The sequence below is a fragment of the Miniopterus schreibersii genome (assembly GCF_964146895.1).
Source record: "Miniopterus schreibersii genome assembly, chromosome: 4".
Classification (NCBI taxonomy): Eukaryota; Metazoa; Chordata; class Mammalia; order Chiroptera; family Miniopteridae; genus Miniopterus; species Miniopterus schreibersii.
This window is the reverse complement of record NC_138105.1, coordinates 69,069,803-69,085,134: the sequence shown is the minus strand read 5'-3', so window position 1 is coordinate 69,085,134 and position 15,332 is coordinate 69,069,803. Positions and strand designations below refer to the sequence as shown.

Below are 15,332 nucleotides of genomic sequence, written 5' to 3'. Positions count from 1 at the left end.
ACCACTAGAAAACCACTAAACTCTGGAGTGAAGCAGGTAACTCATGGACTAAAGACAAACCTGACATTGCTGAGCTGATTTGGGCCTCAGTTTCTGTTTGTAAAATGGAAATTACATTGTTATGGGGGAGAAAACAGCTTAATACCTACCAACATTTGTTTTCACTCTGCATCAGGCACCCCCATGTGCTACCTCCCCTGTCCTATTTATTAATTTTACTGATATTTGGATTTCTATAGATGAGTCCTTGGAGCGTAGGCTGTGAAGGAGGCAGACCAGGTATTTGGCCTCTGGAGCTCATAACCTTTGCAGGGATCAGCACTCTAAGGTCCACAGGCTAAATATGGCCCACCATCTGTTTTGGTAAATAAACTTTTATTGGAACAGCCATACCTATTCATTTATGTATTGTCTATGGCTGTTCTCATGATATAATGGCAGCACTGCATAGCTGCAACAGAGACATAGGGCCCACAAGACCTGAAATATTTACTATGTGATCCTTCATAGAAAAACTTGCTGATCCCTGCTTTGTTCTAGTGGGACAGACTATAATGGATGTAAAGAGAATCTCTGACAGTAAATGCTACGAAGGATCAGAGTAATTGGATAGAGTGTCAGTAAGGGGTTGCTTCCAGGTGGTCAGGGGAAAGCCTCTGGGTATCAGCAAACTTTAAGCTGTGTGAATCTCCTGGAAGAGTGGCCTGGGTACCCTGGCCGGTGTGACTCAGTTGGTTGGAGCATACATAGTCTCATGACCAAAAGGTGGTGGGCTTGATTTCAGGTCAGGGCACATACCCAGGTTGTGGGTTTGATCCCTGGTCAAGATGTGTATGGGACGCAGTGGATTGATGTTTCTCTCTCTCTTCCTCTCTCTCAAATCAATAAAAAACATATCCTCAGGTGAGGATTAAAAAAAAAAGTGGGCTGGATAGAAGTGACAGCAAAGGCAAAGGCCCTGGGGCACAGAAGAGCTTGAGGGACTAAAAGTAGGTCAGCAAAGCTGGAGCTCTGTGAGAGGGAGAAGGAGACACCTTCAGGCAGGACCCTGGAGTAAAATACTTGGATTTTAGTTCAAGGGCAATGGGACAATGGGACTTTTAGTAGGAAAGAGGAAAATGGCATGTTCCAATTTTTTTTTTTTTAAAGATCTCTGGATACAGCGGTCTGGGGGATCAGAGGAGGCTGCTAGAACAGTGAGTGAGAATGGTATTCTGGGCTGAGGTGGCGGCAGAGTAAATAAGCAGAAAGACCTGTTATATTTTGGAGGAAGAACTAACAGCTTCCTCATGTCTTGTATGTGTGGGGAGGAGAGGAATAAGAGACGGTGTCTGGCTTTTTGCCCCGGAGCAACTTGAGCAGATCCAGTTGGGCTGGAAGCCCAGCTTTAGCATCAACTTGCTGGACCCTTGGGCAAATCTTTTTGTCTCTGAGCCTTTGCCCTGTCTGTAAAATGGGTCAATTATCTCTTGGCAAAAGGATTATAAAGATAATCCACCTGAGGGGGAGCCTAGAATAAATGCAGTGTTCTCTTGTGAGCTGAGGCCCCTGAACAGCAGGTTTGCTTATGTCTCCCCTCTCCTCCCTTCCCCTCCCCTCCCTGTTCTGTGAGCACCCCTTTTCCTAAGGTAGGCTAGGGGCCCAGATGCTGGTTTCTGACAGGTCTATGGGACTTGAGTCTTACTCTGGTCAGATTGCCTTCTATCTGCTACCCACTTTCTACCCTTCTCCTCAGCCCAGTACCCCTAGTGTTGTCCCTTTGGCATCCCAGGGCCCGACAGCAGGCGAACCCTGTGGTCACTGTTCTGCATTCAGGCTCGAGCTAAAGACACCTGAATTCATGGTCCCTGCTGCTTACTGGTCTGAGTTTATGATCTTGGGTAAGCAGCCTCTGAGCCAGGCTCCTTTGTAACAAATATCGTAGGCCACAGGAAATGGGGTCCTGATATCTCCCTTGATGCTTAAGAATTAAATTAAATAACTCCTCTAAAGAGCCTGGTACAGTACATAAGTGCTAATTAAATAGTAAATTAATAGCTATTAACTTTGGTCCTACTAATATTTCAGTTCTCCTGGATCTTGCCATGTGTGAGTAACCCATAGCAACCAGAGGGTCTAAGGTCCTTTTCTGGCCAGGCCCACCCTTCCCTACTAGTTGTTGTGGAAATTAGGTTTATGTATGTGTTTACAAACACATTTACTTATAAATTTTGTGATACAAAAATATAAAACTGTACCATGATTTTTAACTCAGTTTTTAACTTTTGTTATTTTTAACTTTTGTTGTTATGGCAGATAAAGTACTCTTTAAAAAAAAAAAAACTTGACCCTACTTTATTTTTTTATTGTGGTAAAAAAACCATAGTATTTAGCACCTACAGTATTTACAATACTGTACTATACATAATCTAAATACTGTACATACAGTACAGTATTGTTAACTACATGCACTTTGTTGTGCAACAGATCTCTGGCACTTTTGCATCTTGTAAAACTGAAACTCCATTTCTATTGAACAACTTCCCTTTTCTCCCCTCCCACTAGCCCCTGGTAATCACCATAATTCTTTCTCTACCTAAGAGTTTGACTACCTTAGATACCCCAACAAGTCAGATCATAGAGTATTTGCCTTCTGAGACTTGCTTATTTTACTTAGCATAATGACCTCAAGGTTCATCTAGGTTGTTTCAAAGGGCAGAATTTCCTTTATTTTTAATTTTAATAATCTTGAAATGAGCACAGTTTATAGGTTATTAGAGAAAAACAATTGCACAAATCATATTTGTTTAAAACCCCTTTTAAAAATCTATATTTTATATTGATTGAATTGAGTGGCCCATTCCACTCAGCACAATGATCTCCAGGTCCTATTCTATAGGTTGCCATTTCACTTTGTTGATTGATTCCTTTGCATAAATTAAGTCTGATGTAGTTCCATTTGTCAATTTAGTTCTTATTGTTTGTGCTTTTGGTATCATATCCAAGAAATCATTGCCAAGCCCAGTGCTGTAAAGTTGTCCTCCATGTTTTCTTCTAGGAATTCTATAGTTTCGGGCTTTACGTTTAGGTCTTTAGTCCATTTTGAGTTAATTTGTATATATGGTGTAAGGTAAGGGTCTAACTTCATTCTTTTGCATATGAATACCCAGTTTTCACAATAGCATTTGTTGAAGACCATTCTTTCCCCAGGTTCTGGTGCTTTTAAAATTTTTAATTTATTTTTATTTTTTAAATATATCGATTTCAGAGAGAAGGAGAGAAGGAGAGAGAGAGAGAGAGAGAGAGAGAGAGAGAGAGAGAGAGAGAGAAACATCAATGATGAAAGAGTCATCATTGATCAGCTGCCTCCTGCATGCCCCAGACGGGATGGAGCCCGCAACCCAGGCATGTGCCCTGACAGGGAATTGAACTGTGATCTGGATCCTAGATTGATGCTCAACAGCTGAGCAATGCCTGGCTGGGCTCTGCTGCTTTTTTTAAAAAAACCTAAGTCCTCACTCGAGGACATTACATTGATTGGTTGCCTTCTGTACACTCCCCAATTGGGGATCAAACCCTCAACACAGGTATGTGCCCAGACTGGGAATGAACCGACAACCTTCTGGTGCACCTGAGGACACTCAACCAACCGAGTCACTCGGCTGGGCTCTGGTGCTTTTTTTAAACATATAGGCTGTCAAAATGGCCGGATCTCCCTAAACTGGAATCCTTGGGGCCAGTTTTTCCATTGATTTTTAGAGGGAGGGAGGGAGACACCCAGATTGGTTCATAGATTGGTTGTCTCCTACATGCGCCCTGATTGGGGCAGGGCTCCAACCTGCAACCCAGGTATGTGCTCTTGATCTGGAATCGAACCCGCGACTCTTTGGGGCACGGGCCGACTCTCTAACTACAGAGAACACTAGCCAGTGCTAGTCCCTTTTTATAGATAGGAAACTAAGGCTGGATCCAAATGACCTGCTCAAGGTCCTTATAGCAGCAAATAGGTGGAAATGGGATTAGAACTAAGACCTTGAACTGAAGGCCTGCAGGCTTGGATCCCTTTGGGATCCTCCCTTTTTTATCTCCAGTACACTGGAAAGAATGAATGAATGACTGCCTCAGGCAAAAAGCTTAAAGCAAACGGTGGATCTTGGACAAGCCCACTGCTCCTCGCGGGGGTGCACACCCGCCCCGCGCATGCGCATCCCCTGCACACAGCAGGCTCCACTCCATCTGCCTGCAACTGGTAGGGTCTCTCTCAGCATGGTACGTCCCGCCTTCCCCCATGCCCGGGCTGGGGTGGTACGCGCCACCTCTGCTCACAGCCCCTCCCTGTTGGTTTCCGCGCGAAAAGCCAGAGCTGCCCGTGCTGCCGACACCTCAGCTGCAGCTTCCGAGATGCCTGCCCGCACTGCCCCGGCCCGGGTGCCCACGCTGGCCTCCCGGGCCATCTCACTGCCGGACGATGTCCGCAGGCGGTAGGTGCTGCAGGGGACCGCGAGCTCCGTGGGGTGGCATGGCGCTGGGGGTGCAGGGGTTGCTTCCCCTCTGGGTAGCCCTTGGCTGCTGCTGACAGCCGGACGCGCATGCGTGGGGTGGTGAGGCGGTTGGCGCGGGCTGGGTGGGACTTCCGGTCGCGCGCGTCCGGGGCAGTTTGGCGCCAAAATGGGCCAAGGCCCCTCAGTTCCCTCGTGACTAGAAACTTGGTCTCCTCTGGTCTCGGAGTAGAGCAAGCTCGCTTCAGGGATCCTTTTCCCAGAACAGCCACAGGCCCTACTCCTGCCTCCGGCTGGGTCGCACAGGAAGTGGGCAGCCCACGGCCTCAGGACACCACTCGGCCGGGCACTTTGGCCTCCACTTCCGGTGCATGCTGCGGGGGGTCGAGGGGCCTGGCTGGCCTGGTGTTGGGGGTGTTTCAGGGGACCCTCTTGACGTTCCCGCAACAACATCCTGATGGCGACCACCAGAGACAGACGTCGCCGGTTGGGGCCCGGGCGCGGCCAGCTCAGGTTTGCGACTGCTGGGGAAGTCGTATTCTGGAAGAAACTTGCCATGCGACGAGGGCCAGGTCTCAGGCAGCATGAAGACTGAATGGGCTTTTCTAGTAAATTGGCACCCGTGAGCCTTGGGCATCAAGGAAGTCTTGCTGGGGAGAACTGGCTGCAGTTTCCAGCATGTGTCTGGAGGGGTGGGGAAAGGGAGTGAGGTGCGATGGCTAACGTCAGGGACAGCTATAGAAATTCTGTGCACACTTCTATAGGTGGCAAGACTGGGCTCCCGCTTTTTGTTAGTGAAGGGCACCAATTTCACTCCTGAAAACTTGCACACCTCACTTGGAACACTAGTCACAATACCCTGGACCAGGCCAGAACACTTCTAATCAGAAGTGAACACACTTTGGCATTTACCTATTTCCCTATGGTTGTGCCTGGCCAATTCTGATTTGGGCCTTTGGGGGTGGAGAGTGTGTGAGTTGTGGGTATTTGGGTCTCCTTACCAGGTGTTTAAAGTTCACCCACTTTGCCCTGGCCAGGTTGCTCAGTTGGTTAGAGCGGTCATCCTGTACACCAAAAGGTTGTGGGCTCAATTCCCTGTCAGGGCACATAACTAGGTTGCGGGTTCGATCCCTGGTCAGGGCACATACAGGAGGTAACCCAACAATGTTTCTCTCTTCCTCTCTCTAAAAATCAATTAAAAAAGCATATCCTTGGGTGAGGGTAATAAAGTTCCACCACTATTTAAGCATAGTTAGAGGGGGTGCGTTTTTGAAGAATCTTCATCTCTATTCCCTCCAAGATATAACATGACTTAAAATGGAAATGGAATTATGAAAGTCTCTGGCTTCATGTTAGACCCAATACAGAGACAGTGGGGCCCAGCCTTTATTCTGATTGTGAGAACTCTTTATCTCCACTGGTTTGTTTATGACCTTGGGCATATGTCATAACCAAGCTACATCTGTAGACTAAGGTTATTAATATACATTATAAAATGGTATTGGAGTGAGAATATGCCTTACACATAAAGGCCCCTGTGTTAGCATTGTATTGGCTGATCTCACTGGCTCAGGGGTTTTATTGGGCCAGACCACTTTTGTTCGGCTGAATCTGAATGTTAGGTGAGTGTTACAATCTGCCATTTACCCTAGGTTCCATATTACTTTGAACTAGAATTGCCTACTGTAGGTATGGAGTTTGAGATTTCTGCTTTAGACCATGTGGTAGACATTGAAATTGTCAGCTTATAAGATCTTCTCAACAGCTCTTCTTATTTTGAATTTTAGTGTGCAAAATACACAAACATGTAATTCAACACTCCCTTAAACTCAGATTTGTAAATGCAGTTATTACTCTTCTTGACTTATGAAAATTAGAGACACTCTATTATAGAACAGGAACCTAAGTCCATTAGACACTCTGGAAGCAAATTTTAGGTCCTTATTTACGAATTTCTGTCACTTCTGCTAACCTGTGTTTGTATGGCAGCTTTTTAAAATGCACATATAAGCCCTAGCCAGTTTGGCTCAGTGGTTAGAGCGTCAGCCTGCAGGCTAAAGGGTCCCGGGTTCAATTCTGGACAAAGGCACGTACTGCTTTCTCTCTCCCACTCTTTGAAAAGCAATGGAAAAATATCCTTGGGTAAGGATTTAAAATAAAATAAAATACACATATAGTTCCATTAAATATGTAATGATAATACAAAGTGTTTTCAATGTTTGGTCTTTAACTTCTTTATTGAAATATTATTTACCCTAAGTCTTCTAAAAAAGCATGCCTTTCAGAAAAAAATGTTCTAAAAAACATTTTTCCACTTGATTTTTCTTAGTCCAAGCTGCCATCATTTGTACAGAAAAATGATAGTCTTCCACTTGCCTCACTTGTCTTCTTGTTGCCACGCAGGTCCATTTTCTGTAAGTGGAAACTGATCCTCTTACAACATAAGTTGGATCCAGTGGTTTTCCTGCCCCTCTCCTCCCTGCCCCCCACTGTCTGGTACACTTGGCCTGAAGTTCAGAATTCCTGTCTACATTCTGAGTCATCAAGACTCAGCCCTTCTTTTAGGTTCTCAGGGCCTGAGACCATACAGAGTGACCGATGTGAGGCTGGGCTCCACCTACCCCTTCCCCAACGGGGCTCTCTCCCTTCATTCTTAAGACTGCTCAGAAAGACAGCCTCCTTCCCCCACATTGGAGAAGGGTGTTGAATTCTGTTAGTGCACCTTGCGTGCTGCCTTCCAACCCTGGAGTTGACTTGTTGTTGAGCATGTTTTCCTTATCCATTGGATCTGCAGCTTGGTGTACAATAAAGTCTCAAATGCTTGCTTGCCAGACTTTCCCTTTAATGAAGCCTGGGTTTACACATAATTCTAGCAACCTTCGAACAACTCTGATTAGCTTTTGTAATTATGACAGCTTTCTTATCTGCTAGTCATTCTGTGATTAGATTAAGCCAGGTCTTGAAGTTCTTAACCAGTTTCATGGCTCCTGCTGAGTGGGTATTGAATAGCTACTGACTTAGCTTTTCTAGCTCTCCCCTGCAGTAGGATTCTAGAGGTGTAGACCACTGGGGTTCAAATCCCACCTGCCACTTGCCAGCTGTGTGGCTAACCTCTTGGTGCTTTATCTGTAAAATGGGGTGGAGGTGCCTGTTCTACCAGGGCATTATGAAGACTGAGCTGATAGGTGGTAGAACAGCACCTGCCCAGAAACCTTCAGTGCTTATCACGTGGTGAGCTATATATTTCACTTCCATTAGGGCAGCAAATTTAACTAACATGCAGCCTGGCTGCCATAGCTCGGTGGTTGAGCATCGATCTATGATCCAGGAGATCGATGTTCGATTGCAGGTCAGGACACATGCCTGGTTTGTGGGCTCAGTCCCCGGTGGGGGTGTGCAGGAGGCAGCTGATCAGTGATTCTCTTATCATTGATGTTTCTCTCTCCCTTCCTCTCCCTGAAATCAATAAAAACATTTAAAAAATAATAAAGTACTAACATGTGGATCTTGTACTGAGACAGGTAGTAGCATTGTATATGGTATAGAGATGAGATATATGCCTGCTTATTCCAAACTTTGTCTTTGCCTTGCTTCTCATAGAATGGTCTGGACTTGCTCTTTCTATTGCCACCTTAGCTTTTGTGCCAGCTGTCCACTCCTACTCTTGTTTAGGTATTCTTTTCTTTAGGGTTGAGGTGGCATTCTTTCAACTCAGTATATTACTTCATTCTTTGTATCCTTGGTTTTTGTGTTGCTGTCTACTACCAGGGAGTCTTTTTCCTCCCTGATTTCCCCCCTTCCCCACCCCCTTTCTTTTATTCTTGGACCCTTATCTCTTCCGGTCATGGGACTTCTACTTTCAGCAATTGGGGTGTCCACTGGAGATATACCTCCAGTTCTGATGCCCTCTGGAGAACCAGTTCTAATTTCTAGCTGCTGAATAGCCATCTAGATAGCTGTTCACAGAAATATCACTTCTAAAACTCATAGCCTGCTTACTTTCCTTTTCCCCAACCAAAAAGTTCTGAATTTCTGATACTGTATTCATTTTTCTCTTTTCCCTCATCACCATTTATCCCCCCTATACCCTCTTTCACCTCCACCCACTCCATTCCCCCCAATACTGTACTCATTTTCAGTTGCTACCATAACAAATTACCACAATTTTAGTGGCTTAAATAAAACAAATTATCTTACAGTTCTGTAGGTCAGAAATCTGGTATGGGTCTCATAGATTAAAATCAGTGTCAGTAGGCTGCATTCCTTTCTAGAGGCTTTAGGGGAGAATCTGTTTCCTACTCTTTAAGGTAGAATTCAGTTCCTTGTGGTAAGAATGAGGCTCCTCTTCTCTTGCTGGCTCTAAGCTGAAGGTTTTTCTCAGCTACTGGAAGTGATATATACAGTTGGCCCTTGAACAACATGGGGATTAGGGGCACTGACACCCCCCCCCCCCCCCGCAGAGTTGAAAGTTCACTTTTCTTTTCCTGAAGATATCCTTTCCATTTAAAAGAAAATATTTTTTTTGAGAGTGGAAGGGGGGGGAGAGTGATGTGAGAGACACATTGATTGGTTGCCTCCCCCACGCACCCTAGGTAGGTACATGCCCTTAACTGGGGGAATTGAACCCATGACCCTTTGGTGCGTGGGCTGATGCTCTAACCACTGAACAACACTGGCCAGAGCTTGAGTTTAACTTTTGACTCCTCCAAACTTAACTACTAACAGCCTACTGTTGCCCAGCCGAAGGTGGCTTAGCGGTTGACCATTGACCTAGGATCCAGGAGATCATGGTTTGATTCCGGTCAGGGCACATGCCTGGGTTGAGGGCTTGATCCCCAGTAGAGACGTGCAGGAGGCAGCCAATGAATGATGACTCTCATTATTGATGTTTCCATCTCTCTCTCTCCCTTCCTCTCTCTGAAATTAATAAAGATATATTAAAAAAAATAAAGCCTACTGTTAACCAGAAACCTTATGGATAATGTGAACAATCAGTTAACACGTGTGTTGTATGTTATATGTATTACTGTATTCCTACAGTAAAGGAAGCTAGAGAAGAGGACATGTTATTAAAATCATGAGGAAGGGGAAATATGTTTACAGTATATTGAAAAAAATCCACGTATAAGTGGACCTGCGCAGTTCAAACACATGTTGTTTAAGGGTCATCTGTACTACCATCTGCTGAGCCTTTGCTCCAGAAAGACCTTTCCTGACCAGCCAAATCAGAAGGTCTCTACTTGGCAATGCCCATGTCCAATCACCCAGCTCGTTGCTTGGAACAGGGCCTGGCATACAGTAGGTACCCACAGATGTGAGTGGCGATCAAAACTAGAAGCAGGGTCCACATGCACTTGGAGCAGCCTCTGTATGATACTGGTCCAACAAAGCCTGTTGCTCGCATTCCTGGCTTTGGTGCTAACACTTCCCCTCAGGAAAAGCTCTGTTCTTGTCCTTTGGATTAGTGATAACTAAGTACATATTCTGTGTGGGTGCTGGGTAGGAAGATCCAGAAATAGTGGAGGCCTAGTCCCTGCCCAGTGTGTTCCCACTCCGACTGTCACTTGCCCAGCTGGTTAGACCTGTTGGCACTCAGGCTAGGAACAGCCTCTCCACTCACCTTCCTTTCTTGGTATCTATTCTTGTTCCTTTATTTTTTCCCCCTCCAAAGAGGCAAGATATTAATCTTCAGTAATTAAATCAGACCATGATTTTCCAGCCAGACTCATGACAGTTCTGTACTTCTGAATGATTAGGTACAAACATTCCAAAGGATGAGCTTTTGGGACAGGTGCCCACCAAGTCTTCTAACTTCATGCATCTCCCTTATGTGTGGGCACCCCTGCTGCCTTTATTCCCCTATTTCATGCATTCCTCATTAGAATGCTGCCATCCTCCCATCCCAGCCTTTAGGAATGTTAGTTGCTTGTTCCCCACAGCATCTTGTGGCCCTGGTCCTCTCATTCTGACACCGACCACACTGTGATGTACCTTCTTATTGACTTCTCAGATCCAACTGGAGAAAGACCACTTATAGTTCACTTAATTTACAGAAGCACCACAACTCTGACCTGCTTCCTTTCCCTTAAAATTATATATACAGGTGGGCAAAAGGAGGTTTACAGTTGTGAGTACATGAAACAGTTTATTCTTATATTACTTTTAATTGTTTATTTGTATTACAACTATACACTTTTTCCTTACTTTTCCCCACCCCCGTATTGTTATAGAACTTTTGTATTATCTCTCACCATCATCGGAAAAACTACACCCCAAAAAGAGACCTCATTTCAATCACAAATGACTTCTTAATGTGTAGGCATTACAGTAGGCATTCTAGACATGGGGTGGGGGAAATGTATTTTTTTCCCTAACACTTGTGTAGGTTAAATTTACTTCCAAAGTCCTTTAAAACTGTGGCATTAATTCTTGTAGGTAAATAAAGTTGCTTAACAAGTGTTTTTCTTTTTCCCTTTTCTTTCCTCAGGCTCAAGGATTTGGAAAGAGATAGCTTAACAGAAAAGGTAATCTCCACCTTAAAAAATTTTTATTACCAAATATGACTGACAGATAACTCTGTAGCTTGTAAAAAGTTTAAGTGGATACTTACCTGGCAGAGGAGATACCATGATCAGGAAGGTGGTTTTCCCAGGGCAAGGCTTATCCATTGTACTCCAGATGTGCTGGCGCCTGCAATTTCCCCAAATTTGGGAAACTCAACTGCATAATATGTAGAAGTGGGGGACTGTGTTCATGCTCTCCCCTGAAAAAAGTTTAAGTGGAATCTGCTTTCTTCTATAAAGTTTTGAGATAACTTGGAAGTATTCTTCTTGTTTAATGTGTTGTGTTAATATACTGCTAATATTGGTTGACTTTTGGTAACTCGTTGACAAGTTTCCCAATCTAGGTTCCAAACCATCAGTCCTGAACTATAACTTGTCATGGTCACACTGTTCTCAAAAGCACAGTTTTGTTCTAATACATCATATATGACCCTGTCTCGCCTCTGAGCTTTCCATTTTTCACCACTCTGGAGATGGTATGATATGATCTTAATAGAAACATCATGAAAGTGTCTTGGTGGATACTTAAATTTTTTGGCAGTCAGCATTGCTTGCCATTCAGTCATTGTTATGTGACCAGGCAGCATAATTATTTGTGTATTATACTGTCCATTGGTTAGTAGCTTGGGAGTTTCAGGACTTCTAAATCTGTATCCTTCCCTTAGGAGTGTCTGAAGGAGAAATTGAATCTCTTGCATGAATTTCTGCAAACAGAAATAAAGAATCAGTTATGTGATTTGGAAACGAAATTACATAAAGAAGAGTTATCAGAGGTAAGCAGATTTTTCAGCATTCCGACATCTTGAAAAACGTCTTCTCTTATGTAGCTTGTCTGAGCAGGGAGGTGGACTAATCCCCATTTCTACTTGTTACCTGATAGTTATAAAGGAAATGCATGTGTTTCCTTATTTTCTTACTGCCACTTGTTTACATTCACTGCTACTTAAATTATCCTTTCCTGCTGTAGGAGGGCTACCTGGCTAAAGTCAAATCCCTTTTAAATAAAGATTTGTCCTTGGAGAACGGAGCTCATGCTTTCAGTCGGGAAGTGAATGGATATCTAGAAAACGGGAGCCATTCAAGTGGTGAGGACCGCAGAGTGGGAATGGCAGAGGAAAACAAGTCGCCCAAATCCATGTCCAAACCTTGCACGCCCAGGAGAAGCAAGTCTGATGGAGAGACAAAGTGTAAGAGCCCTTAACTCGTTCGACCTTGATGGAGACTGTTACCACATAAAGAAGGGGTCAGTCAGACTTGGAGCCATAGGTCCTCCTGGGCAGTACTTTCTGATTTATTTCTTGTGTATACCCCTAACTAGTAAATGTACTTCCTAACTAGCTTAGGTATATACTAAATTTTGTCTTTGACCAAGTCTTGAGCATTAGATCCCAAAACATGGCTAAGTTTATGAGGTATAAGATAACAGGAACTACTGATACTTATTACCTCTGTTAATATGCCTATTTAAGCTAAACATTTACTTTTAGGCTCCTTCCCAGTTTGTAGTCAAAGTAACTCTTCTGGAATCCTCACAAACAAAAGAGCATGGACTTGAGCTCAGGTCCGCTCTCAGCCACTTCACTTTTTTTTTAAAGTAGGGTTGGTCAATTTTTTTTTTTTTTTTTTAAAAACATATCTTTATTGATTCAGAGAGAGGAAAGGAGGGGGAGAGAGAGAGAGAGAGAGAAACATCAATGATGAGAGAGTCATTGATTGGCTGCCTAGCCCGCAACCCCGGGCATGTGCCCTGACCGGGAATCGAACCCCGATCTCCTGGATCCTAGGTCCGTGCTCAACCGCTGAGCCACACCCGGCTGGGCCAATTTTTTTTTTTAAAATATATATTGATTTCAGAAAGAAGGGAGAAGGAAAGAGAGATAGAAACATCAATGATGAGAGAGTCGTCATTGATTGGCTGCCTCCTGCATGCCCCCAATTGGGCATCGAGCCCACAACCCGGGCATGTGCTCTGACCAGGAGTTGAATGGCAATCTCCTGGATCCTAGGTTGATGCTCAACCACTGAGCCACGCCCGGCTGGGTGCCAGTTCATTTTTTGACGGTTCCGTTTCCTTGCCTGGTTCAGGGGTCAGCCCCTCAAATAAGAGCTTATATAAAATGGCTGGACAAACTGGCAGGTAGGTGCTAATTGCCAACTTTATCAGATTGTTGACTAGAATAAGAGGGGTAAGACACTTAATCCTCTGTATTAACTTGGTGATGCTGAAGAACTGCACCTTTGCTTAAACTTTTTTTATTCATAGGGGCTTTTATTCTTTTTCTTTAAACAGCTGAAACCTCACCTAGCCCCAGGATTACAAGGCAGTCTACCAGACAGACCACCATCACCTCTCATTTCACAAGGGGGTCAGTATATGATGAATTGACAGCTGCCTTTTCTAGTGGCCAACTGCTTTTGGTAAAACATGTATAGAATTAGACTTTCAACATTCCGTAGGTTTTCATCATGCAGTTTTGTTCATTAGACATTTGTGAAGAGCATTTTTTTACATTCAACATTTTGTTTTAGTTTCAGGTATACAGCATAGTGATTAGACAGTCATAAAGTGTTCCCTCTTATATTTTCAGTTCTCCCTGATATTTTCAGTATGCACTTGGCACTGTACATAGTTATTACAATATTATTGACTATGTTCCCTATGCTGTATTTTACATCCCTGTGTGAACAGCATTTCTGAATACCTCATCTATTTTTACTCTTACTATAGGAAACCTCAAAAAATTAGTGAGGATAGTAAAATGAACCCCCAAATAACCCAAGACCTTGTGTCGCCAGTTAACAGCTCCTGGTCATCATTTCATTTATACCCCTATATACTTCAACTGGATTACTCCAGGTGGATTACAACTCCATATACCTCCATGTCCCCCCAACTGGGTTACTTTGAAATAAATCTCAGACATGTTATCTTATTCATAAATATTTCAGTAGATTTCTAGGAAACAAGGTCTTTCTCTGACAAATTTTTAATTCATATTTTACTATAATTGCTAACATTTAGTTAAAAAGGCAAAACATAACATACTATTTTCATGCCTTATAAAGTATAACAATTCCTTACTGTCATATACATAGCCAGTGTTCACATTTCCCCGTGTATAGCCAACAAAAGTGTGTTTGGTTGATTTGTTCTTTAAGCCTTTCAAGTTATAGACTCCTTATTTTCTTGCCGTTTATTTGAAAAAATTGGGTCATTTGCCCAATAGAGTTTCTAGATATGGCTGACTGTATCCTTATGGTGGTTATTGTGTTCCCTTATCTCCATTTCATATAATCTGGTAGTTAGGTCTAGAGGCTTGATGAAATTCCAGCTTTGTTTTTTGAGACATCTTCATAGATGGCTCTATAGACTTCATCAGAGGCATATAATGTCTCTTCTCTGATACCAAGAGCCAATGACCAATGTCTAGATTCACAATTTCTTAGGGTTTACAAAATAGAGGTATTCTAAACCTATCACTCAAAAAATATTAAACTTGAAACCTCTTTCAACACCCTGACAATGAGGGCTTCTCCTTGTAGGAAAGAGGCCATCCAGGCTCTGAATTTGCCCTAAAGAGGGTGGGAGACATGTAAGTCATTCCACACCTGCTGAAGGTCTAGGGTTTGGCTGAGCTAACAGTTGGCTTTACTGTGTTTGATAGCCCTGCCAAACGGAAACCTGAGGAAGACTCTGAAAGAGCCCAATTGGATGATTCTGTCGATGAAGACAAAGACCTGGTAGGGCTGGCTCTTTAAAGTTTCTTTATTCTGCCTTTTTTGGGTACATTTGCTGATAATTGTGACTATATTTGGTCTATCTAAACATACTTAGTGACTGAGAAGGTGTTAGAATGTATCCCTTGACCCAGGGCAGTACAAAGTCTATCATGGTTAGACCTGAGGGCTCAGCAGGCCCTGCCACTCCCAAGGTAGCCCCATAACGCCAGTCTTTTTGTTCCTCTGTCTTCCTTCTACCTCTATCTGACAAGAGTTATAACCCTCAAACCAGCAGATATGACATGTTCAAAGCATTTGCTTATGATGTCAGATAAGTCCCTTTCCACACCTTAATTTCTCTGTAAAAGCAGAATTTTACAGTGGTTATATGTAGTGTAGTAGTGCTTAGACTTTTTAGGTTAGAAAACTTGTGGCTTGCTGAAGACCTTCCATGTAGAAAATATCAGTCTTTGGTACTGTCCCATGTGACTTAAGGAAGGCCAAACCTATGTAATACCAGATGGTGACACACTATCGATTTTCATTTCAATTTTGCCACATGATTAGCTAT

The 15,332-nt window shown here is 43.5% G+C and overlaps 1 protein-coding gene across 2 annotated transcripts in view; it reads left to right on the top strand.

Annotated features, from left to right (window-relative positions):
* The first annotated feature begins 4,198 nt into the window (after positions 1–4,198).
* DNMT1 (DNA methyltransferase 1) overlaps positions 4,199–15,332 on the top strand; it is a 42,403-nt gene continuing 31,269 nt past the window's right edge. The window contains exons 1-6 of one of the 2 annotated variants that reach the window (XM_081135083.1): positions 4,199–4,460; positions 10,966–11,002; positions 11,707–11,814; positions 12,009–12,228; positions 13,332–13,407; positions 14,707–14,782. In XM_081135083.1, coding sequence (XP_080991209.1) covers positions 4,246–4,460; positions 10,966–11,002; positions 11,707–11,814; positions 12,009–12,228; positions 13,332–13,407; positions 14,707–14,782 — 732 coding nt within the window. In that variant the 5' untranslated portion in view covers positions 4,199–4,245. Of the gene's footprint in view, positions 4,461–4,596; positions 4,992–10,965; positions 11,003–11,706; positions 11,815–12,008; positions 12,229–13,331; positions 13,408–14,706; positions 14,783–15,332 lie in introns of those variants that run through there. The other variant, XM_081135084.1, reaches the window with a different exon arrangement.